General features: G+C 43.6%; 2 protein-coding genes and 1 long non-coding RNA gene across 9 annotated transcripts in view; 2 read left to right on the top strand and 1 right to left on the bottom strand.

Moving 5' to 3' along the window:
* The window catches only part of Pus10 (pseudouridine synthase 10), a 78028-nt gene extending 70195 nt beyond the window's left edge, over positions 1–7833 (top strand). For all 5 annotated transcript variants that reach the window (XM_028876372.2, XM_028876374.1, XM_028876373.2 and 2 more), the window contains 2 exons: positions 1038–1137; positions 7401–7833. In XM_028876372.2, the coding sequence (XP_028732205.2) occupies positions 1038–1137; positions 7401–7439 (139 nt within the window). In that variant the 3' untranslated portion in view covers positions 7440–7833. The remainder of the gene's footprint in view (positions 1–1037; positions 1138–7400) is intronic.
* Positions 7834–9564: 1731 nt separating this feature from the next.
* LOC119088621 lies at positions 9565–13825 on the top strand. The gene is made up of 2 exons (XR_005092287.1): positions 9565–11479; positions 12546–13825. It is a non-coding gene; the product is annotated as an uncharacterized LOC119088621 (long non-coding RNA).
* Positions 13826–24419: 10594 nt separating this feature from the next.
* The window catches only part of Rel (REL proto-oncogene, NF-kB subunit), a 30166-nt gene continuing 28720 nt past the window's right edge, over positions 24420–25865 (bottom strand). For all 3 annotated transcript variants that reach the window (XM_028876380.2, XM_028876378.2, XM_028876377.2), the window contains exon 10: positions 24420–25476. In XM_028876380.2, the coding sequence (XP_028732213.1) occupies positions 24710–25476 (767 nt within the window). In that variant the 3' untranslated portion in view covers positions 24420–24709. The remainder of the gene's footprint in view (positions 25477–25865) is intronic.

Genomic DNA, 25865 nt, shown 5'->3' with positions numbered 1-25865 from the left:
ACAGAGAAGGAAGCAAAACGCGGACAACATCAACCAAGCAAAACCACCTGGCTCACAATCTTTGGCTCACAACTGCCTGAGGCTGCGGCCTCAGGGTAGAGGTCCTGCTCCCTTTCTGACCTCCAACGTCACCCGAACATGGTGTACAGTCACCGAACATGGTGTACACTCACGAGACACACATGTATGCGTATTACGTTTATTTTTAAAGAAGACTAAATTAATAACTTAATTCTCCCTTGCATCTTAATGCTAAGGTGTTACAAGGAGCCCCATCGTTGAGGTCACTTCCTGTGTGGTCTTGTGGAACTTAACGTTTGGTAGATACCAATTGCCATCATTAAAAAAAATGGGACCACATATCAAAATAGAAATGGAGACAAAAGGGGGGGTTAAAAAGAAAAGCATTGGGTTGGGCATGGTGGCACATGCCTTTAACCCCAGCACTCAGGAGGCAGAGGCAGGTGGATTTCTGAGTTGGAGGCCAGCCTGGTCTACAGAGTGAGTTCTAGGCTAGATCTACACAGTGAGATGCTATCTCAAAAAAAAAAAAAAAAGAAAAGAAAAAAAAAGAAAGAAAGAAAGAAAGAAAGAAAGAAAAAAAAAAAAAAAAAAAGAAAGAAAGAAAGAAAAAAAGAAAAGGCATTGAACTATATAGTTAATTTAATGTATACCCGAACCTTGGCATTTTGAGATGAGCTAATAACCCAAAGCTGGGGTGGGAGATGCTGCAGGTTTCCAGTCTCAGCACTTGGAAGGTGGAAGCAGGAGGATCCAGGTCAAGTTCATGTAGCCTGGGGTACCCTGTCTGAAACAAAGCAGAGCCGTGGCCCCTGGTGAGTTTGATGTAAACAGAGGTTCTGGTGACTGTGCTGGCATCCAGGCCGCTGGCATTCAGCTCATTTTCTGAGATGCACATCTCAAGTCCGAGTTTAGAAATGGCATCTCTTTTGTAACATTTTAAAATTCTATTTATTTTTCCCTTCCACTTGCCAAAGTAGTTGGTACTGCATGATCTTTTCCTTAAACAGACCTAGCTACATTAAAGAATTTGTACACGGAGACTTTGGGAGAACCAAGCCGAATATTGGCTCTCTGATGAACGTGACTGCAGACATTCTTGAGCTAGATGTGGAGGTAAAGTATTTTATGGGGGAATGCACATCTGCAAATCAAATTCAGCTAAATTAGATCTTTGACACTAAACCAAATATAGCACTGCCTGTCTCCATGGGTATATATATATATATGAGGGTCTTTTTTTTCTTAGATTTATTTTCTTTTATGTATATGAGTATTTTGTCTGCATGTATGTCTGTGCACCACATGTGTGCCTAGTGCTCCTGGAGTTGAGAAGAGGGTGTTGGGTCCCCTGGAATCAGAGTTACAGACGGTTGTGAGCCACCAGGTGAGTGCTGGGGACGGAGCCCAGGTCCTCCGGGATGCAGCCGGTGCTCTTAAACCCTGAGCCGTCTCTCCAGCCCTCTACAGGTATTTGAAGATAGTAAAACCTCACAGAAGCTTTGTGGTACAGGAAAGAATTATCTGTGTAATTATTTTAAACAACAACCAGGATCATTGGTGTTTGTGGATTATATAATTTACTAATTGGTATCAGGTACTGTCATTTACTAATTTACCCTTGGCATTAGATTAAACCTTTAAAGAAAACAAGAAAATAAAGTTTAACTGCCTCATGCATCCTTCGGATTGCTAGGGTTGTGTTTTATAAAGAATGTTAGAACTGCGCATGAGGGCGTACACTTTTAATACCAGCACTAGAGAAGCAGGGAGGGGATGGTGGATCTGAGCTCAAGGCCAGCCTGGTTTACATGGGTATTTCCAGGATAGCCAGGGCAATATAGAGATGCTCTTTCTCAAGAGGGGAGTTGGGTGGTGGTGAACTTCCCGGCTGGGCTGAGCTCATCTCAGTAATGGCTGTTGCTGCCAAGGCCCCACTGAATTCAGTCAGTCCCTGGGATCCACATGATAGAAGCAGAGGACCACTCATCTCCTTGTGTGCTGTGGCATGGGCACGTGTGTGCAAGCATGAGTATGCACACACACATACAAAATAAGTAAATGTTCAAGGGGGTATCTAAGACCACTTGCTCAAGAGCATCTACTCAGAATAGGTATCAGATCAGATAAAGTAAATTGGATTTCTCCAGCCAGGCGTAGTGGTACATCTGTAATCCAGGCATAGTGGTACATCTGTAATCCAGGCATAGTGGTACATCTGTAATCCAGGCATAGTGGTACATCTGTAATCCAGCACTCAGGAGGCAGAGGCAAGAGAATGGGAGCTTGAGGCCTGTGAGAGCTTGACTCAGAACAACAACACAGCAAAGCAGGGGGTTGACTCCCAGGGCAGGTGAGAGTCCTGTAGACAGGGTTAACCTCTAAAGGAAGAAGGGCTCTGCTGGGCTGTGATGTCTCCAATCAGTGCTCCTCAGAGAAAACCTGATTAGAAGTTGAGTTCCTGCCTAACTCCACTGAAAGTCCTAGAAGAGGCTAGCGTTCTGCAAAGGTACGAGAGGAAGTGGACGTGTGCCCCTGTGAAGACGGCCGTGGTAGTCATGCAGTCATTGGATGGCACACGCTCTTGCGGGGCAGCCAGGACCCACTGTCCAGACGGCAGGGGCCTCCTGAAGCTGCTGTGAGGAGACAACTTAGTGTCACAGGAGTCCCGACCACATTCGCTTTTTAAAAAAATTGGTTATCCAATGCCAAGTGGTCTGGAAATATACATACAAGTAACATTACACAGACTGGGCAGGTTGTATTTAGGAAAATATATGTGTGTGTGTACATTTATGTGTGTATATAGCAACAATTTATGACAAAAGAGACCATGAATTTGAAAGAGAGCAAGGAAGGATAGAGGGGAGGGTTTGGAGGGAGAAAATGATGTGATTATATTATAATCTCAAATAAATAATTGAAGACATTTTCTTCTAGGATGCTAGGCAAAACTCTACACTGAGCCATGCTCAAATCCATGTTAATAGACAGCTTAGAGTCAGCCCCGGGTCAGTTTCTCAGCCTGGTCAAGTAGGACCTTGTAGAGCTACTGACCCACAGTGCTATGCCTCCCCTTCCCTGTCCTCTGCGCACACAGTTGATTCTTTGTGTCTCGTTTTTAGTTTGAGAAACTACTTGTGAACTGACATATGATGATTTGGTCCATGGCTGTATCTAAAACCCTAGCACAGCACGTCTTGGGAGTCATAAAAGCTGCAATGTGTACTTGTGCAGTGGTCAAGTTTGGGTTTTCTGCTGGTTAGGGAATCTGAAGTGTGAAGTGACCCATGGGCTAATGGATGCATTAGTTGCAGTAAGGCACTTCAAGCTTTTGGTTTGGTTTCGTTTTGGGGTTGTTTTATGATATTGTGCATGCTCAGGGGACCCCGGCTGGCCAGGGTATCCCACATGTGACAGAAAACATGCTGGGCAGATGTAGCAGTGGGCAGTGGCACGTCATTCATAACCCAGGCGCTGCATCCGCGTGGAAATGAGTTTATTGTAATAGAGAGATAAGAGAAAGATAGGGGAAGAGGGAGAGACAGAAGAGAGAGGAAGAGGGGGGTCAAGGGTGCACACCTCATGGGTATGGAGAGAAAGAGAGTGGAAGAGAGAGAAGGGGGCTCCTTAAATCACACTTTTACATCAGGACGCAGGATGGCCCAAAGGGGCGGGTTTCCAAGGGGCAGGTCAGAATATTAAATGTCCTCCATTTTAATTATAAAAAGGTGAGTTATCCATAGCAAGTGGGGGAACAAGGGGCTCTGAATTCCTGGGACTGCTTCAGGCTGACAAGGGTCCAAGTGGGGAGGGGAAACCGGAAGTCACACACACACACACACACACACACACACACACACACACACACACACACGGAGTCATACGGCAGGAGATCTCAGATATCTATCTGTTCCTTGAGGAGCTGAGGAGGCAGGTTGCAGCAGTGGTGTTCCAGGAGCTTGGGGAAAATGGCACACCAAATCAGGAGTACAGAAGCCATGGCGTCTGCTGTCTCTCTGGAGGTCAGGTGGGAACAGTGAATCTGCAAAATATACTTGAAAAACAGGTGGGGTCAGAAATGTCTCTGCGGGTTGTCAGTTTTCATCAGACCAGATTTCTTGATGCAATGGTAGAACTTTTCCAGGAACCTGTGGGTATCTGTAAGACAGCTGGAATGGATTTACATCATAGCAAAAGGGTTAAAAATCTTAAGAACCATTAGTAATCAATGCTATATCAGTTTATCAAAACTTCATTTATCAGTATTAAAACTTTGAACCTCTGGAGTTATACCTGAAACCTGTACCATGAAGTCTGTGAATGAGGCATACCTGTGTGTAATTTCAACAGGAAACTTACTGATGAACTATTAAGGTGCTTGTAATCTCAGGATTGGGGCTGTTAAACTGGAACCCTAGTCATCAAACATCAGATCTGAGAAGGATAAATTTAAGAAGTAAGACAGCTTTCCAGCTACCTAGGCAGCAGTCCCAAGTCTCTCTGTAGTCATTGGAGGGGAGCACAGAAGCCCAACGCAGCACTTGTTCAGCTGATAAGCCCAGACGATCTCACAGATTTTTTTCTGTGGAGTGGAAATTCGGGGAGGTCATCCTGCCTGTCTTTGCACAGAGCACAGTCAATCCCTGTTGCTCCTCTTATTCACGGTCTGGACAGGAGCTCAGCTTTCCACTACGTGGCCAGCCTTGCCATGAATTTCCAGTTGGAAGTTTTTTTGTGGCCATCTATCTTCTTGGAGGAGATACAAGATGCTGCCAGGAGCTGACATGTCTCTTCATCATAAAAAGCTTTATATTAAATGCCATATTCTCAGATCTCTACAGGCGTTTGAGGACTGGGGGAACAAAATCTGTTAGATGTGGATGTACAGGTTTCCCAGTTTGTTACAGCTTAATGAAATTAGCAAGGACAGAGAGGCTCACATTCTTGAACAGACCTTGAGTAAGGAGAGACATTTTTTAAAAAGATTTATTTATTTACTATGTATATGGTGTTCTGTCTGCATGTGTGCCTGCAGGCCAGAAGAGGACACCAGATCTCCTTACAGATGGTTGTGAGCCACCATGTGGTTGCTGGGAATTGAACTCAGGACCACTGGAAGAGCAGCCAGTGCTCTTAAACGCTGAGCCAACTCTCCAGCCCAAGAGAGACATTTTTAAAGCCATTGGCAGTGATATCTAAATCTATTACCATTTTTAAGGCCCAGATGCTGTAGTTCTGATCTTTGAGTACAGCCAGATTATAATCCTGAATAATAAATATAGAAATAATCATCTCTCAAGATTATTTAATACCTTTTTTGTTCTGCATAAAGAAGGTCAAGTGTCTTATCTTATTGCAGTATTGGGTCCAGTTTCTTGGTATATCAATGAGCATTAGGTAGCCAAGTCAGTTCCCTATCCAAGGGTTCCACTTTTGACTTAGCCCTCCAGCCTGTCCTGAGAGCAGGGAACATAAGATGATGCGTTCTTCTCCATAACTGCTTCAAGCTGAAACGGGACGCAGGTGTTTAGGACCCTGGCTAGTCAAAAGTATAGAGGGAACCTAGGCATTGTGGAATTTATCATAAGTATGTGGTCATCTGACCTAGCTGTAGAGACAGGAAATGATTATGTTTTTGGCTGGACTGGTCCATCATCAGCCTTCAGCAGGTCCATGTCTCACAGATTGAAGTCAGTAGCCAATGCCTGGATGTGTCAGTCAGCCAGATGGAAGGCCACTGAAACAGATTAGACTAGAGATGGAAGTTAAAATTTTATGAATTTATTTGGAAGCTCTTGGCCCATGGTCTTAGTGACTGGGAAAGGGAGACCAGGAGGGAGAGAAATTCCATCCCCAGGAACAGACATGTGAGGAAACTCATTTGTCTGGAGCTTGTTTGACCTCTGTGAAGTGGGTCCAATGGCTTCTTTTGATCCTCTGAGGCTTCTATGAATTTTTTATTTTAAAGAAGGACATGAGAGTTTTAGATGAATTTGTATCATCAATCAGTACTGAAATCCAAATCATAGAAGAGCAGGTAATGAGTATCTAGGCTCCTACCTTTGAGTCCTAGCAAAATTAAAGATTGGGTTAAAAAGTATGTACAGTTTTTATTTAGAGAGAGCCAGGTACAGATTGGGCAGAGATGTCTTTGGCCTGATGAGAAGTTTAAGTTTATATTTAGAAGACAACCAAGGCAAATTTAAAATCCTGAGCTTGTGATCCAAACTGCCCTATTAATGTTAAAATCTGAAATTTCAGACTCTTAATAATGATAATGCCTGCATGTGGTTCCACTGATGCCCCTGAGGGAGGGAGGCGCATACGTCTGGGCCCTGCCCACATGAGCAGCTGCAGAGGAATGAATGCCAGGCCTCGACCAGACTTCTGCCCTGCCCAGACGGCTGGAGTGCCGGGCTTCCCGCTCATGCTTGAGCCACTGACCGGAAGTGACTTTTTGTTGCCCTTAGTAAAGATGGCAGTGAGGTCATATGACCTGTCCCCCTTTGACCTTAGCAAAGATGGCATCTGCCTAACCACATGACGGCCTTTATCAAATGACGACTGACCACGTGGTCATGTGTTTGTTTCTTTGTTTCTCAAGACAAACTGAACAGATAAGGTGAAGCATTTAAAAGTTAGTCAGAAACAAGTTTATGTGGCCATTTTCCCAAGCCCTGGCAGTGGGGGAGGGGCAAGAAGGAAGGACCTGGGATAGGAGAGGGTAGGCTGGCCTTGAACTCACAGAAATCAGTCTTCCTCTGCCTGAGTGCTGGGATTAAATGTGTGCACCACCACCACCCGGCACTTGAGCCGAATTTTAAAAGAAACAAAAATTCTGAAATGAGAAGATACTTGACGCTTTTTAGTTCTAGTGATTTTCTGTATTCATTTCTTCACATTTAGTCACAGACTGCTTGAGCCATGTGCCATGTAATACTGGTCCCTGTAGCTGATATCACCTGGTGACATCACACCTTAGTGTAAGAAAGTCCACTCAGATGTTTGCCGGATGAAGTCACCCAATGACACATTTCTCAGAATGTGTCCCCACCGTTAAGTGATACGTAACTATATTTTGTTAAATATCAGATGGTAGACTGAAAATGATGAGAGCAACAATTGTTGAGTCTTGGGAGGAAAAGTGTGACTCCCCAAATCTGAATTTGTTTATACTTGACTCACAACTGACATCCTGGTTTTCAGTTTCTTCTCCTAGGAGCAGGAGATGCAGGAGTAATGTGTCTCATTAGTTCAGAGATGGGCCTCAGTGTTGCCGCTCTCGTCCAATGTAATTTCTCTTGCATTCCAGTAAAACTGTCCCCAGCAATGCTTGCCAGAACGTCTGTTTTAATGACTTGTGTTCTTTCTTTTAGTCTGTAGATGTTGACTGGCCACCTGCTTTGGATGACTAGCTCTCACATTTCACACAAAGGGTTTTCCTGACATGATGTGGACATACAGGCGGCGTATCCTGGAAAATGACCTACCCACCACAACGGTGTCTTTAAAACGACTTGGATCATGTTGATCTGTTTCTGAAGTTCATTGTAACACCTCAGGATTTATATGTATGCATAGTTTGTGTTCTGTTGTTCTGAGTATGTCTCACGTCTTCTCGTCCCGTTTCACGACCATGACACCAAACTAGGAATCTACCCTTTTCCTTCTGTCACTTGGAGAAGTGTGCAGTGGGGACCCTGTTAAGAGGAGCTGTGACTTCTTCCAGCGGATTTCCTACAGGAGACACAGTACCTTTGAAGGGATTGCTAACGTTTTCAGATCATCTGAATAAACGCTACAACCAGACTCTTGTAGTAGAGTGTCCTATGGTATTCTGATGTGTCAAGTGCACATCTGATAGTAATATTTTCCCCAGGTCCCCTCAAGCTGTTATCAGTGGAAGTGCTTTCAAGTGTGATTTGTCAAAAGTCCTAATGACCTCAAGTTACTATTTTGACAATCTGAAGTTAGCAGTACTTGTCTCCTGTAGAAGGCAGTAACAATGCTGGAGGTGTAACTCTAGAGCCATGGTTCTCAACCTGTGGGTCAAGACCCCCATAAGGAATGCATATCAAATATCCTGCAAATCAGATATTTACATTACAGTTCATAACAGTAGCAAATTACAGTGATGAAGTAGCAATGTAATAATGTTATGGTTGGGGTCCCCACAACTTGAGGCACTGTATTAAAGGGTCACAGCATTAGGGAGCTTGAGAACTGCTAGCCTAGACACTTTCCTACATCCTTTAAGTAAAGTGAAACAAGTGCCTTCAATAACTTCTGTTCCTGGGTCACAAGTTCACAAAGTTGAGGTTGCTAAACAAATACAAACACATTTTACAGTGTTTCAACTATTTTCTAACTTCAGACATTTTAATAAGGCATAGCTAACATTATATCATTTCATAAACAAGGAAACAAAGTTAAATGACGCCTAAGATATCAGTTACTCCTGTTAACCAGGTCTGGAACTGGAGTGTGTCTCCAGGCTCCTTTCTGTAAACTCTGGTCGCGAGCACCTGTTGCTCCTGTGCGTGACGGTGCCCTCAAGGATGTCAATCAGATGCACAATGCCAGGAGATTGCCTTCTGGAATTTGGATAGCGAATAGCTCCCCAAGAAATGGCTAATGTATGTCTTATATGACTTCGTATAATTATTTGTAATGAATGGCATGATGAAGAAGAGAAATCTTAAACATATTGAACCAGAAGAAGATGAATTAATTATTAAAAATTCCAGAAGGAAAGCTCAATAAAATTTAGATTTAAGTGTAACTTTCATCGTCTGGCACAACTTCTTGACCCTTTATCTATCTATCTATCTGTCTATCTCCCCCTCCCCTCCCTCTCCCTGTACCTATCTTTCTTCCTTGTTTTTGATACATTGATTGAACAGTGTTTGATTATTCATGTTTCTCTGCACACAATTCACAGATCCTTAAGATGTATTTTAGTCTGAGGGTCATGCCACAGCTGAGGCCATACAGATCTGAGTGACCTATGCAGCCACAAGGTGCCATGGTGATGTTTGGGCCCAGAGCTGCAGCTGAGGGCCATGTCTGGGTCCGTAGCCCTACCTCAGGCAGCCGGGGTCTGTGTTGATGTCCATGGCTCCTGATGCCATCAAAGACCATGCTGATGCCAGGGGTCTGGGCCACCACCTGGCGCCATATTGGTGTTCGAGGGTCATGCTGCTGGGGCCATGTCAATCCGAGTGGCCTGCACTGCCACCTGGAGCCATGGTGACATCTGGGCCTGGACCGCTACAGAGGACCATGTGTGGGTCCACGGTCCTACCATAGTCAGGCCCATGTTAATGTCCCTGGCCCGTGTTGCTACCAAAGGCCACATGGATGCCTGGGGTCTAAGCCACAACCTGTGGCCATATTGCTGTCTGAGGGCCATTGCACCACCAGGGTCAGACTGATCTGGGTGGCCTGTGCTGCCACCTGGGGCAGTGGTGATGTCTGGGCCCGAGCTGCTGCTGAGGGCCATGTCTGGGTCAGTGGTCCTGCTGCAGCTGAGGTCTGTGATGATGTCCATGGCCTGTGTTACCACAGAGGGCTGTAAGAACCATGTGTGTTGAAATCCAAGGGCTGTGCTGAGCTAACTCAGCCCTTCACTGACTCTGGAATAGGTGGCCCTGCCCCCTGGCTGTACACTGCAGCAGGAAAGCTGCTCCTGCCCCTCGTGGGAGAGCTCCCTCCAACCCCACACTCTGGAGAGATGGTTCCACCCTCACCATGGGCATGGGAGAGCTGGCCCCAATGGCATGGGGGTAGGAGAACTTGCTCCATCCCTCACCTGAGGGATTTGGTCCCAGTGGCCCATACTGTCCAGCCCAGCCACCACCCAGGCCCACATCCTGGGCTTGGGTTGGCCCATCCTAACATCTACCCTTTCTAGGACCTGCTAGAGCTCATGAAGGGACTGGTCCTGCTGAACAATAGCTGCAGGATCTCCATGACTGGGAGCAACAGCAGGATACCTGAGAGGAGTTTCCATGAGGGTCCAGAGGGGATGGAGTGTCAGAGGCCTTGAACCAGACCGATGACTCATTGTGATGAACATTTTGTGGGTGTGGCTGATTGGACAAAAGGGTGAACTTCATGACACACCGCAGCTCCGGATGCCGCTAGGATGAATGAAGAAGTGTTGGCGAGATGGAGGAGCCAGGTGGTAGGAGCAAGGTGGTTTTTTTTTTAAATTAATTTGGCGGGGGGAGTGCTGGAGGACTGGAGAGCAGATATGGAGGGACTTGGAGGTGAGTGGGATTGGGGTGCATAATGTGAAATTTCCAAAGAATAAAGAACGTTATTAAAAAGATGTATTTTAGATATTGTATCAGGAATAATTGGTGAATAATTCTCAGTTTCTGGTGAAATTTCACAACAAAAGAAGTTTAAATAATTTAGGGTAAGTCCTTTGTTTCTTTTAGTTCAGCTTTGAGCCCAATGGACCCAAAAGATGAACGCCAGGAACTTACAGCAAACTGTTTCTTGAATGATTTCCTGTTGAAGGGTCAACAGTGGCTGCAGACACTTCTTCAGTGTCGTGGGACTGGGGACACAGGATTAGGAAGTGTTGTGGGTTCGGGTCCCTTGGCCACACTGTTGCCTCCCTGGTCCCTTCTCTCTGCTGTGTTCACATTAGAAGCAGTGTTCGTCATTTGCAGAGCAAGCTTTTTGTTCTTGGTTGCAAGTATAATCTATAGTTTACTTTAGGGGAAAAAATCAACTCCGAAGAGCTGGAGAAGTCAAGGAAAAATAGAATTGATGAATGACAATTTTCCTGGTAAGGTAACTGGTTACTTTTGCAAGTTAAATTAAGTGACTTAAGTTAAATTTCCATTTCCTAAGAGAAAAACAGCAGGTGTTTTCCCCCCACTTGGAGCTTTAGTCTTTTTTTTTTTTTAATTAAATTTATTCTTTGACAGTTTCACACCTGCACATAATACACAGTGGTCGCACTTACACCCCATCCTTTCTTTTTGTTTTGTTTTTATTTTTTTAGACAGAGTCTCTCTATGTAGCCCTGGCTGTCCTAGAACTCACAGCTATCTGCCTTTCTCTTCCTCCTAGGTGCTGGGATTAAAGGTGCGCACTGCCACACTAACCCCTACCCTTTCTTACCTCCCTCCCATCCCCGAGGAAGTCCCTCCTTACGAGGCCCTTGTGACCCCTGAGATGGCAACCTTTGTGGGCGTGGCTGTGGCACAGAGCAGGCTCACAAATAGCTGCAGCACTTAGGACAGCGCCCCTTCAAGCTTCCATCAACAGCTGTAGTTTCTCAGGGAGGGACGGGTCCCCATCCCTCCTCACGACCCATACAGGCCACTGCGGATGCCCGAGTTCATGATCGCTACACGTTTCAGCATTCCTCAACAGCCAGCTCAGCTATTATTCTGTTCCCTTTAACACATGAGAATGAACTGTGTGGTCACTGAAGGTAGGGTCTCATGTTACAGCTTGGGCTGGACTTGAGTTCATAATCTTCTTTCTGCCTTTCAAAGGGTTTGCACTGTATTCAAGGGCCACAACCACAGTCCAGGTGGGAGCTTTTGTGAGTTGGTTTTTAAATGGTACCCGCTTACCTTGCAACTTAGGGAGAAAAGGGTTTATTTTCCTTACTCTCCATCATCGAGGGAAGTCAGGGCAGGAGGCGGGAACTGAAGCAAAAGCCAAGGAGGGACACTGCTTACTGTCTCACTCCTCGTGGCTTGCCCAGTCTGCTTTCATATAGCACCCAGGACCATGAGCTCAGGGCTAGCACCACCCACAGTGGGCTGGGCCCTCCCACATCAATCATTAATCAACATCGCACCACAGACTTGCCCACAGGCCGATCCTATGGAAACACTTTCTCAATTGAGTCTCCCTCTTCCCAGATAGTCTAGCCTATGCCAAGTTGACATAAAAACCAGCTAGCACAGTGCCTTTTTTTTTATCATTATGAAAAAATTACTTTCATATCCTTTTTTTTTTTTTTTCAAAATCATTTCAAAATAATTCCAAACTTAAAAGTACTAAGAAAAGCACAAAGGAACTTTCCCACTGAGTTGCTGAGTCAGCAGCACCTCACCATCTCAAATACATCAGTGTGTAATTCCAGGAAGACATCTTGTAAATCACAGGACGCCCACCATACCAGGAAGTTAGCCCTGATAGACTACCATTCTCTAACCCGAAGGCTTCACTCAGGTTGCCGTTTGTCACAGGCGTCATGATCAAGTCATCACACTTTGTAGTCCGTGGTTACGTTGACATTCATGAAGCAGTTTTAAGATTTCAGACCAGTTATTTAGTAGACTACCCCTCAGCTCCAGTCTGCCTAGTACTTCCTTCTTAGATTTAGGCATGTGAGAATGCCACAGAAGAAATGTTTCCTTCTTGCATCTTGCCAACTGTCAAACAGTTCCCAAGTTTTCCAGTTTCTGAGGGCTGGGTGTCGGCAGTTGGGGAAGGTGTTGTCTCTCCAACTACTCCAGTCTTAGAATTCTCCGTCCCCTCTGCAGGCAGTGCCTTGTAGATGGACCAGATCTTCACTCATCAGACAGCATCCACTGACGATCTCCACCTGACTCATGATTGCTGGATACTAATTGCCAAAACCTGCCATTCCTTTTACATGTAACGATTGACCTTTCCTTCCCTGTTCATCATTTGCTGCATCATTGTGGACTGTAGCCTTGGTTTTCTCTTTCGGGGTGTTGGGGATTGAACCAAGACAAAGCATTTTGTCACCATCACCCCCCATTCATAGATCCCATTGTCACCATCACCCCCCATTCATAGATCCCATTGTCACCATCACCCCCCATTCATAGATCCCATTGTCACCATCACCCCCCCATTCATAGATCCCATTGTCACCACCCCCCATTCATAGATCCCATTGTCACTACCACCCCCCATTCATAGATCCCATTGTCACTACCACACCCCATTCATAGATCCCATTGTCACTACCACCCCCCATTCATAGATCCCATTATCACTATCACACCCCATTCATAGATCCCATTGTCACCATCACCCCCCATTCATAGATCCCATTATCACTATCACACCCATTCATAGATCCCATTGTCACCATCACCCCCCATTCATAGATCCCATTGTCACCATCACCCCCCATTCATAGATCCCATTGTCACCATCACCCCCCATTCATAGATCCCATTGTCACCATCACCCCCCATTCATAGATCCCATTGTCACTACCACACCCCATTCATAGATCCCATTGTCACTACCACACCCCATTCATAGATCCCATTGTCACCATCACCCCCATTCATAGATCCCATTGTCACCATCACCCCCCATTCATAGATCCCATTGTCACCATCACCCCCCATTCATAGATCCCATTGTCACCATCACCCCCATTCATAGATCCCATTATCACTATCACACCCCATTCATAGATCCCATTGTCACCATCACCCCCCATTCATAGATCCCATTATCACCATCACACCCCATTCATAGATCCCATTGTCACCATCACCCCCCATTCATAGATCCCATTTTATTCAATGAGATGGTAATTTGTTACTAACATTTTTTTTTTATTTCTAAGTATTGGCCTGAGCAGTGCGAATTCAAGCTCTTGTTTACTTTTGACATTATCTCTACCATTCTTTGAGTATATTCTTACTATAAAACAAAGATATTCCATGCTCATCTTTGTATTTCCTCTGCACTAGCTATGAAATAGGCAATTTTTCTAAGATCTGGTTCCATTTGTGGAAAATGTTATTTTTCTAGAATAAACTTCTTACTACATTTATCATGTGTGTGTCCATGCATGCTGCAGCACACATGTGGAGGTCAGGGTAATGTATATGAGTCAGTTCAGTTCTTGCCTACCATGTGGGTCCTGGGGATTGAACTTGGGTCATCAGGCTCTTACCCACTGAGCCATCTCATCATCCCAAAAGTACTTTAGAAAAAAATTTTGAGACAAGATGTCGTGTAGCCCAGGCTGGCCTTGAACATAGCCAAGAATGAGCTTGAATTTTTCTTTGCAATCAAGAGCCTGGACTATAGGTGTATGTCATGCCTGCTTTATGTGATGCTGGAGAGCAGGATCCCATGCAGACTAGAGAATCATTTGAGCTACACCCCCAACCCCAGAAATTGGGTTTAGAAACCAAGGTCTCAGATTTTATGTGTTCTTGCTATTGAGGATTGCTGTTTTAAAGCCCTCTCATAGAACACATAACATCTAGAAATTTCTATCTACATACACCAAAAGCTATGCTTATAATGTCAGTATTTCCAGTGCCTGCCCTCTATTTTTCCTTTTCAAAGTTCTTAATTTTCTGCTCTGATGGTGAGTCTGACTACCAATAGCCTCAACACATACAACATGTACATGCATAAAACCCTTAAAAATAACCACGCTCCTATGACTACCTTCTTCCAGATCACTACAATCCTATTACCAACAGATGTTCAATAAAATCTGAACAGATTAATAATGAATAAGGTGATAAAACTATTAAAAGTCTCAAGAAAGAAAAATCATAGCACCTGATGGGTTGGATCACTGCTATCAAACATTTAAAGAGCTGATAGCAATCTCCAACTTTTCTGGTTTTTGTTTTTTTTTGTTTTGTTTTTTGAGACAGGGTTTCTCTGTGTAGTTTTGGTGCCTTTCCTGGATCTCACTCTGTAGCCCAGGCTGGCCTCGAACTCAGAGATCCGCCTGACTCTGCCTCCCAAGTGCTGGGATTAAAGGCGTGTGCCACCATTGCCGAGCTAATCTCCAAATTTTCTAAAGTAAGCAAAGAGGAAATGCTTCCAAACTCCAGTGGCAAACTCCAAAAAGACATTAAGAGAAAACTCAGGCCAGTGTCCCTTATGAACATACATGAAAAAATTAAGATGCTTGCAAGACAAATTCAACAACATACTCAAAAATAGCTCACTGAGACCATGAGGGATTACCCCAAGGATTCAAGGATGGTTCAATATGATAAAAAAGCAATCAGAATTGCAATGTCATTTGTAGCAGAACTGCTCTAAACTGTGTATGAAACCACAAGAGCTATCGAGCAAATGAGCTTAGGCCAAAAGAACAAAGTTGGAGAGATAGGCATGGTGTCTCAATCTGAAATCCTAGGACTCAGATGGCGGGGGAGGGGGTGGAGAACATGAGTTTGAGGCATACAGCAATATCCAGGCCAGCATGGCCTGCACAATAAAACCCTATTTAAAAATAATAAAGAGCAAGGACTGGGGATATAACTCAGTCGGCAGAATGCATGCTCAGCAGCAGGAGTCCTGGGTTCTGTGCTCAGTCCATCACTCAACCAATGTGGTGGTGCACGCCTGAAACCCCAGCGCTTGTAGAAGTGGGAGAGTCAAAAGTTCAGGGTCATCCTCAGTGACACAGGAAATCCGAAGCCAGCCTGACTGCAATACCCACACATGCCAGCCCAGAAATACATCCATGCATTTACGTTCAGCTTATTTCTGACAGTCATATTAAGAACAGTAAAAGGCCATGCCAGTGGATGTCCACACAATCCAGAAGAGAATTTGACATTGCTGCTGCTGCTGTTGCTGTTATAACAATGGCGCACACCGCTGCTACTGTTTCTGGGATTACCATTTCATAATTGCTTACTACAGCTAGCACAGTGGAGACCCTGGCAACAAAAGTAGCTACCACAGTTAGTTAATCTTTCATTCTATTGGGCATGATAAATTTAATTCAATAGTTATATACATCTCGATAGGCTTTGAAAATTATAAATTTATAAACTCAAATTCCAGTTGCTTTTGGGATACTATCTTACAAGGACTCCAATGTACAGTATGGCTCGTTAAGGAAGGGAATGGCTCAGTTGCCTTTAGCCTACTGGCTATGGGTGGCTTAGGACCTCTGTGGGTCTTTTCTGTATCAAACACACAGATTGCAAGCCCAGTGCCACTTTGAGATCTTTGGCAGCAGTTAACCATGCAGCTCACACACGATTGAGCCTGTATGATAATGAGTATTCAGAGACAGGTAATGCCTAGGGGGCACTCACCAACCTAAGACAGAGCACCTGTGTGGCCTGGGCAGGTGTCTCCATGATGGGTAAGGTGACCTGCTGATGTCCCACGCAACCCAAGCCAGAAGCTCATTTTTTAATAAAAGGGGGACCTACAGGGCCCTGGCCCCCGTTTTGGGTAACTGTTGCCTTACTTGGGGCCCTTGACCTTGATATCCTCCCTATGCTAATTCCCTGCCAGGCTCCACCCTCCTGAATACTTAAGGGAAGTTCCCTGTCTGTGTATCCTGAATAATGGGGGTTAACAGCTTAGATGCAAGATTATAAAACATCAATAGCAAACTTCTGCCCTCCAGAGTCCTCCCATTGTGCTGTAAGCCTGTATTTAAGACCTCCTACCCCCTTCAAAAAATGACATTCAACATTTAAAATTAATATATATATTATATATATTTGAATGAATACTGCAAATGTAATCTATGAATACCACAAATGTGATTAATATCATGAGTGTAAGTAATGAATATTATGAGTGTAATTTTAAAAATAAATTTAAAAAATACTAAAAAAAAATTAATAAATAAAACAATCCTTTAATCCCAGCACTTGGGAGGCAGAGGCAAGAGGATCTCTGTGAGTTCCAGGCCAGCCTGGTCTACAGAGTGAGTTCTAGGACAGGCTCCAAAGCTACACAAGAGGAAACCCTGTCTTGGGGGAAAATAAACAAATAAACAAACAAACAAACAAATAAATAAATAAAACAAATAAAAAACAAAAACAAACAAAAAGAACAGTAAATGGTGCTGGTAGCTGGATATGTATGCAATGAGCTCCTTAAGTCAAACCATATGTAAAGAGCACCTAAAAACCACCTCAAATTTTCAGGGCTAAAACTAAAATTAGAAAAAAAATAAAAAAAAAAAAACATGGGGAAAAGCAACGTGACTGTGGTCTAGGCAACTGTGCTTTGTATTTGCCACCAACAGCATGACCAACAAAAGCAAAACTAGACAAGTGGATTACTAAACAAAAAAGGGCTCCTTTGGAACAACAAAGGAAAGAATGAAGTGGAAAGACAACCCACAGAATGGGAGAAAATAGTTGAGAGTATACATCTGATCGCAGGTCACTATCCAAAAATGATCCAATAGCAAAGAAACAAAGGACGCACTGGTGTGGCACACGCCTTTAACCCCAGCCCTTTGGAAGCAGGAGCAGGCAGAGCTCTGAGTTAGAGACCAGCCTGATCTCCTTAGCAAGTAATATGACCACGTGTCAAAAAAAAAAAAAAAAAAAAAAAGAAAAGAAAAAGAAAAAAAAGATGTAGTGGTAAAATGGACCATGACCATGAACCATTACATATGTTCTCAAAAGATAAAGGGTCAACAAGCCTATGAAAAAGAAAACCCAATTAATCAGAGAAATAAAAATTAAAATGGGATACCACTTCACACCTATTAGAATGGCTATTATCAAAAAGAGGGAAGTCAGGGGCTGAAGAGATGGCTCAGCAGTTAAGGACACTGGCTGATTTTGCAGAGGACCCAAGTTGAGTTCCCAGTATCCATGTGAGATGGCTCACAACCACCTGTCACTTTGGCTTCTGGGAATCCAATGCCCTCTTCTGGCCTCCTAGGGCCCCTGTACTCATGTAAGCAACACACACACACACATACACACACAGACCACACACACACACACACAGACACTCACACACACACACACCACACTCACACACACACACACACAACTCACACACAGACACAGAGACCACACACACACACACACACACAACACACACACACACACACACACACACACACACACACACGAAGAAAGATGGATGACAAGTGCTGGTAAGAACATGGAGTAAGGAGAAACTCTGCATTGCTGATGACAATGTATGTTGGTTCAGCTGTTAGGAGAGTTCCTCAGAAAACCAGAACAACTGTGTGCTCTAGCAAGCCCATTACTGGGTTCATAGATCTACATCCCCATGTCCACAGCATTATTTACAATAAACAAGATAAGAAGTCTGTCTGAGTGTCCACCAATGGATGAGCAGCTAAAGACAACACAGTACAAATATACACTGAGATAGTGGTCATCTTTGGATACATGGCCAGTTTGAGGCAGCCTGAGCGACATGAAACCCTGTCTCAAACAAGAGTTCAAAAGAGGTGGTCGGCTTCGGACACACACCGAGGAGAGGCCTCCTGCTTCGCTGCTGCACTGGCAGCTTTGGGAGAAGGACAACATGCAGGCTGGCCTCGGCAACTAGAAGCACGGTGTGCCCACCATTTGTAACAATGTAGGTAAACCTGGGATAAAATACGTGAGGCCGAAGACAAATACCACATGACATAATTTATACATGAAAGTAAAAATGCTGACGTCATAGAATGGGATGTTGGAAGGTTGGGATGACCTTGAGAGAAGCTGGGCAAATGGCTAGCCGAAGGACACATTTTTGGGGGTTATCATTAAAGAAATAAAATTGGGGCTCGTGAGATGGCTCAGGGGATAAAGGCACCTGCCCTGAATCTGATGTCCCGAGTTTGATTCATGGAACCTGTGTGATGGAGGAGAGAACTAACCCCCACAAAGGTTGTCCTCTGGCCTCCACACACAAATAGATGAATAAAATGTAATACAAAATTTAAACCTAAAACTTTTTGTATGAAGAACACACGGCATGCCTGATCTCAACCTGTTCTTCACTCTCTCTCCCTCCTTGCCCCATGTGAGGACATTATAGTAGCCACTGGCAAGCCATGAAGGGAACTCTCAAAGAACCTGACCATACTGCCACCCTGAGACTTCTGCCTTGTTAGGGGAGGGACGAGGAGCCAGGTGTGGTGGTGTATGTTTTTAATCCCAGCACTCAGGAGGCAGAGACAGGCTGGTATCTGAGTTTGGGGCCAGCCTGGTCTACAGAGTGAGTTCCAGGACAGTCAGGATTACACAGTGAGACCCTGTCTAAAAAAAACAAAAACAAAACAAAACAAAACCAAAAAAAAAAAAAAAAAAAAAACCCACAAAAAAAAAAAAAACAAAGCCTTTGAGAAAGGCATTTCAATAGCTTCTTGTGACTCCCATTTCAAAAGGTAGTTACAGATAAAAGCACATTGTGCTAAGAATATTTTATAAAATGCCTGATGTTTGTCAACAACCCAAACAACCACTCCTTATAACAAAAATATTACAAAAAGTAAGGAAAGTTCATTGATATTCTGTAAGCAAATAGCAAAATTTTAGCAAGTACTTTTAGAAAATAGTTTATTACATTGCCAAGAAAAAAAATCACAATATACAAAGATATTACAAAAGTAACACAATATTTTGTACAATAAAAGGCATCTTGACATTTTAAAAAATATTTCATCTGATACAAAGCTTAACTCATTAGGTAACAGTATCTGAGAACTTTAAAAAATAATTCCTCAGTGCCTTGAAATTCAGTCATCAGCAAGCTATAAAAGAAGTTTCAAATGCAGACAGCTCCGTGGTAGAACACTTGCCCAGCATGTATGAGACCCTGGGTTCAATTCCATTATGATGCTCCCTTTCCTTCCCCTCAGAAATCTAAAGATATTAAACCAGGTGCAGTGTGGTGGCATATGCCTACCATCCCAGTACTCAGAAGGGAGAGGCAGGTAGTTTCACTATTTTGTTGGGCTCTATTAGCCACGGCCACCAGTATTTTAAAATTCTTTGAGGTCTCCCATGTTGCCCAGGCTGATCTTGAAGTCCTACCTGAAGCATACCTCCTGCCTCAGCCTTCCAAGTGTTAGAGCAGCAAGTATGAATCACCTGGGCCGGTTCACTAAGAGCAGTGAAGTCTAGTGAAGACCGAATGTCATACAGATACTCCAAAGTATTCCAACATTACCCTACTCCATCTCATGGGAAGTTATATTTTGGTTAAAAAAGCTTAAGAAGAAAATAACACAAGATGAATCTGGTATTTTAACAAAAGTTTAAATATTTGCTAACAGCCCTAAAAACTCAGTTTGTTATATTACTGTGAAGTCTAAATATTCAATGAATTTTGTTTGTGATTCTTTAAAGTTCCAAAAGCTTAAAAAATAAACACAACAACAACCCAGAAGTTGTTTGGGAGGCAGAAGCAGGTAGGCTTCTGTGAGTTCCAGGCTAGTCAGGGCTACAACAGGGTACCCTGTCTCAAAAAAAAAGCAAACCAGAAGCCCACCTGCAGCCGAGAGCCATGCTTAGAAGAGCACGGTTACTCGTTAAAAAGTTACATCTTGTCTATTAAAACGATGGCGGGACACAATGCAGAGCACTCACCACTGTTCTATCAATCCCAGCACTCAGAAGGCAGAGGCAGGCGAGTTCGAGGCCAGCCTGGTTTGCAGAACTAGTTCCAGGACAGCCAGAGCTACACAGAGAAACCCTGCTTCAAAAAACCAAAAACAAAATAAAAACAAAAAAAACAAAAAGATGAAGACATGAGTGGGTTTTGGTTTTTTTTTTTGCATACGTGAAAAAAATTAGATATGATTATTTTTGAGATCCACTGTTGACCCTGAGCTGTAAGTTCTGCCGTGGCGTTCAGTTCAAATCTTCATATGACTTTGTCTTAAAGGGATGACCTTGGATAAACATGAGAGGCTTTCATCCCTCAGCCCACTGCTGGGCTCTTTCATACATAGGATACAAAAGCGTTCTAACCTCTTCTTTGCACATCCAGCCTCTGAAAACAACCCTGACACCTTGCAGAGGCAGCTTCATAAAAGTCAAAGCACTCCCAATGAAAAGCTCAACTTTTACAAAGAAATCAAGAGTCACAAAATTTCAAAAGTAAAGCCAATAACTGATATTTCCCTCAATGAGTACTCTGAAAGAGTAAGGCCCAAAGAAGTTTCTCCACATCTGGCAATTTAGACGTTAGTCTAAAGAGAGTCCCATATCATAGTTCTCATAAAGTATTGACTCCCTTGTGATTTTCTCTGCTGGGCATTGCTGACGAGGAGTGTTTGGACAGCTGACTAATCAGCGCCTCATGAGACACATAGCTGTTGGTTTGCTGTCTGTGACTCACACTGCAGTTTACAGTGTTTCTTCCCAGACATTAGTTACCCGTTTTGTTTTTCTGGGGGTGGGCACTGAATCTAGGGCTGTGCATGCTAGGTGCTCTACCACTGAACTACACCCCAGCACCTTTATTTTTTCACTTTTTATTTTGAGATAGGAGCTCACAAGTTTGTTCTCTTGAACTCAGTCAGCAGACTAGGCAGGCCTTGAACTTGTGATCCTTCTGCCTGATTTCTGGGATTACAGGCCCGTAACACCAGACTCATCTAGGCTAACTGACTAAAAACAGTCTCTCTTCTTTATATTTTTCCATGTTGTCTGATATCGTATGGTAATTTTTCAATATATCAATCTATAATTAAAACATAACGTGGCACAAGTAGACAGCCTGTATCACCAATTCTAAGTCTCACCATGGAAAATATAGTTTTTCTGAGGCTGTTGAAACATGCTGAAGCATATTAAGACAAACTGACAAGCAGTTACTCTGTAGTACACTAGACTTTTTAATAGGGACTCAATTAGCAAAGTAAAGGCTGTTGGGATAGTAAGTCAGCAGGCTCTGATAACAAGAACCAGAATAGTGGTTTGGAGATGCTGATGAGAGCCTGGGGTCCCCAACATCGTGGTCACATGGTTTTTACAGAAGTAACAATTCTTCAAACTATACCTTAAAGTTTGTCCATGTTTATTTGGTTGACTGTATGTGTGATTCCTCATAAGAAAAGAAACATAGCTCTGAGAACAAGAGTTGAGTCTCATTCACCTCTGATTTTCTACACAGAACGTGGTATACTGTACAATATACAGTTACAAAATGTCATTTGATTTATTACATGAATACTGGCTGCTGACATGTCTGTGCAGGGTCAACTATCAAGGGGTAGGTATCTCAGGGGTACTTGAAATTTCACCTGCCACATTCAGAAGCAGAATTTCTACTCGATACTGCTGATACTACAATTTCTAAGAAAGCTGCTTTGGGTCTCAAAGGGCCTCAGGGTGGCTTTTATACTTTTGTTTTGTAATTAATTTTGTTGTTGTTGTTGCAGTTCTGGGTATCAAACACAGGGCTGTGCTCTACCATGAAACTATGTGCCAGTCTTTGCATATGTTTTTAAGAAGAAGGAGATGGCTGGCCAGAAGAGAAGTGTGTCTCAGAAGACAGGTCGTCTTGGCACCATGACTTTCCCATTAAAACCTATGTCCTTAAATATTGTTTTATCATCCCCCTTCGCGCTAACAAACAGCTATCATTTATTCTGCACCAATTATGCCCGAGTCTATGTCAAGTGCCGGAGTCCCAGATATGCTGCACCTCAGCTGTGGCACCAGGACCACACCCTGCAGAGAAGCCAGATGCTACACGTAAATGTCAGGGGCAGAGACAGAGCAGGTTACACACATGGAGACCCGAGGGAGAAAAGCGACACGCTCCAAGACAAAGTCCAAGAGGAACGGGCTATTACACCTTGAACATACAGAAAAGATATCCTCTGAGAAAAAGAAGCATGACCTTTCCAGTAATGGAAGGGACAGATGAAGAGACTTTTAGTAGGCAGACTCAAAAGGACTATGAATGAGTTGAGGAAGACAATCGGAGATGACTTTGAGGTTTCTATCAAATATCTCTGGCGACAGCAGCAATGCCATCAGGAAAGCAGAGTGTGAGGGAAGGCAGTTTACATGAGCATTCAGACAGCAGGGAGGAGGCTGACCTGCGGTACAGATGAGAGCGGGGGTCAGGAACTGAGCGGATCCTGGCATCACAGAACACCGGTCAGTCAGAACAGGCTGTCGACAGGACAGGGGAGGACCGCCGATAAAGACCGGGACTTGACAAGGGGCAGGGTGAACTGAAGCCAGCAATGGACAGGTGAAGGAGGGGCGCAGAGGTGACGAGACAGGGTGCAGCACTTTTAAGTGAAGCGGAGAGAAGGGACGTGATGCGGGCAGGGCTGCAGTGCGTTGGGGGTGTTTTTAGCCTTTCCTTTTAAGCTCAAGAAGATGCTTATTCTGTGTATACACAGAAAGCAGGAACTAAGTGGAATAGGAGGACACTGGGAACAGGGCGAGATGCAGTGCACAAGGCGGAGTTGGGGAGGAAGGAGAAGTACAAATGCACCAAGGAGAAAGGGAAACGTGGTTAAATGCACTGTAAGTTTTCAAATGAGTTCTGTGATCAGGAAACAGCACCCGGAAATAAAACATCCTTTGAAAATCCTCTAAACACAGGTGTAGACATACCTTAGTTCAACTCAAGTTTTTCACTGTGTGGGTAACATCTGCTGAGCTCTCTAACGGCTGTGTCTGAGTGTATCAATGCCAGCAATTACAACAATTACAACAATGACAGCAACTAGTCTGAGCTGGGCATGCAGCTCAAGTGGCAGAACGCATCTCCTGCAAACCCTGTCACTGACGCCAGAACCACATAAGCCTGGTGTGGTGGTGCACACTTGTAGTCCCGGCACTCCCGAGGTAGGAGGAGGATCTGAAGATCAAGGTCATCTCTGGCTATATAGCAGGTTTGCGGCAGCCTGAGCGACATGAAACCCTGTCTCAAACAAGAGTTCGAAAGAGGTGGTCGGCTTCGGACACACACCGAGGAGAGGCCTCCTGCTTTGCTGCTGCACTGGCAGCTTTGGGAGAAGGACAACAGGCAGGCTGGCCTCAGCAACTAGAGGCACGGTGTGACAGTCTCCAGGGCTGGTGAGGCCCAGGGAAGCAAGTCTAGGGATAGAGTTCAAAACCCAGGCTTCGATATCCTGAGCTAAAACTTAAATTTATTTTATTTTTTTTTTCTTTTTCCCTCTACAGGGGTTGAACACAGGGCCTTGCAAATGTTAAGCAAGCTCTACCACTGAGTCACATCTTTAGCCTTTTCTATCTTTATAGAGAGACAAAATTTTCATAAGCTGCCCAAGCTGGTACTGAACTTACTATGTAGTCCAGGCAGGCCTTGAACTTGCAATATTGAGCAGGGAGATTACAGACATGGGCCAGAACATCTGGCTAGATTCCTGATAGAGAAGTAGACAGGATTTATAAGATTAAAGGGCATAAGGGCATCTAATAAAGAAAAGACTCAAGAAAATGTCTATATGGGCATATGGGTATAAAGCTAATTTCCTAAGTAACTTAGTGGTGTGAGTCTAAAAAATATAAGGAAAAATCTTCCATATCTTGGAAACTCCCTTTAATGAGCTCTCTCTCTCTCTCTCTCTCTCTCTCTCTCTCTCTCTCTCACACACACACACACACACACACACACACACACACCCTAAATGTACCAAGAAACCCTAGAAAACCCCTTAGGGGTCATTTTGGCCTATGGGCCTCAACAGTAATGAGTTTATTTCCCAATGGCATAGCCATTACATGTTTTATCTTAAATCTGCTTGAAAGCAAATATCAATTCATTTAACTAATACATTAATACATTACAAAAGACACATAGCTTGTCTTGAGGAAATATGAAAGAACAATTCACGCCAAGCACATGTACTTTAGGCATCTTTCAAAGTAAGAAGCAGTTTCTACTTCTGAACCTTCGCTTTATAGTCTATACGCCTAAAGTTTTATAGTCCTCTAGATTTAAGTCCTACAACTTATATTTTAAAAAAACTGTATGTAAAGGGATCACTCAACTGCTCACTTTGCAGAGTGTCAATACTTGGATATTGACTACTCTGAACAAAATTATGACTATTTGCACCATTTGATGGTCCGGGCTCATTTATCAAGCCATTCTCTACACAATTGAAGTTTGCTCTATCAAATGCATTTGACTGTGAAACAAAACCAGAACTAGAGCTGGTGCCTGCTGACATACTGGCAGAAGACATCTGATGTAGCTGTCTCAGGTCTCCTTGGTCTAACGAGGTACATGAGGTGTCAAGGTTGATGCTCACAAGTCTTGGATTATCAGTGTCCCCCATGTTGTCACTGCTGGGTGTCATCCCATTCCCAGGGCGATGAGGCAGCACGTTGACATCGGAAATACTGTACAAGCCAGCTGGTGACAGGGATGACGTTTCCATTCTAGCTAGGTCATCGGTATAAAGGCAAGCGTCAGAAGCACTTAAATCGCTCACACCAGGCTCTTCTAGGAATGGAAGGATACCTTGTGAATTAGAGGGGAGTGTTCCCGCTGAGAAACTACTCAATGTATTTGTACTGACTGAGCATGAGGTGGGGTGGGTCACTGATGACCAGCTTGTAGGCGGAGAGACCACTGAGGCCATGGCTGGTGGGTGATGTGGTAATCCACTTGAGAGGGACACAGATGACGAATAGTAAGGTTCAGCTTGACTTGAGACTCCTGAAGACCTGGGTATTTCTGGTAAAACTGTACCATGAGAAAAGAAGTTTGATTCTGTAGAAGAAAAATGTATTTTATAAATTAAGATGAACAAATTAATGTAAAGCATTATTTCTGAATTGAAATTACAAAAACACACTAAAAATTTTCTAAGGAACTGATACATTTCAAATAAAAAAATTAAAGCACAAAAATTATTATATGAATTCAAAACTAAATTCAGTAACATGTAAATTGCTTTATAAATACTTGAAAAATAATTTTTATGTTCTTTTTTGTAATTTTCTCATAGAATATGAAAAATCTAGCTTCTTGAGCCATAGAAATACATTTTTAAAATATAGAAGATAAATATTGCAATTTCAGTTAATAGGTATCCAACAGCCCAAATCATGTTATGGTCTCTACTTTTAGGATAAAATGGAGAGATTGAGAAGACATTC

This window comes from Peromyscus leucopus, chromosome 10 (genome assembly GCF_004664715.2).
Source record: "Peromyscus leucopus breed LL Stock chromosome 10, UCI_PerLeu_2.1, whole genome shotgun sequence".
Lineage (NCBI taxonomy): Eukaryota > Metazoa > Chordata > Mammalia > Rodentia > Cricetidae > Peromyscus > Peromyscus leucopus.
The sequence above is the reverse complement of the archived record's forward strand: the minus strand, read 5'-3'. Positions and strand labels throughout refer to the sequence as shown.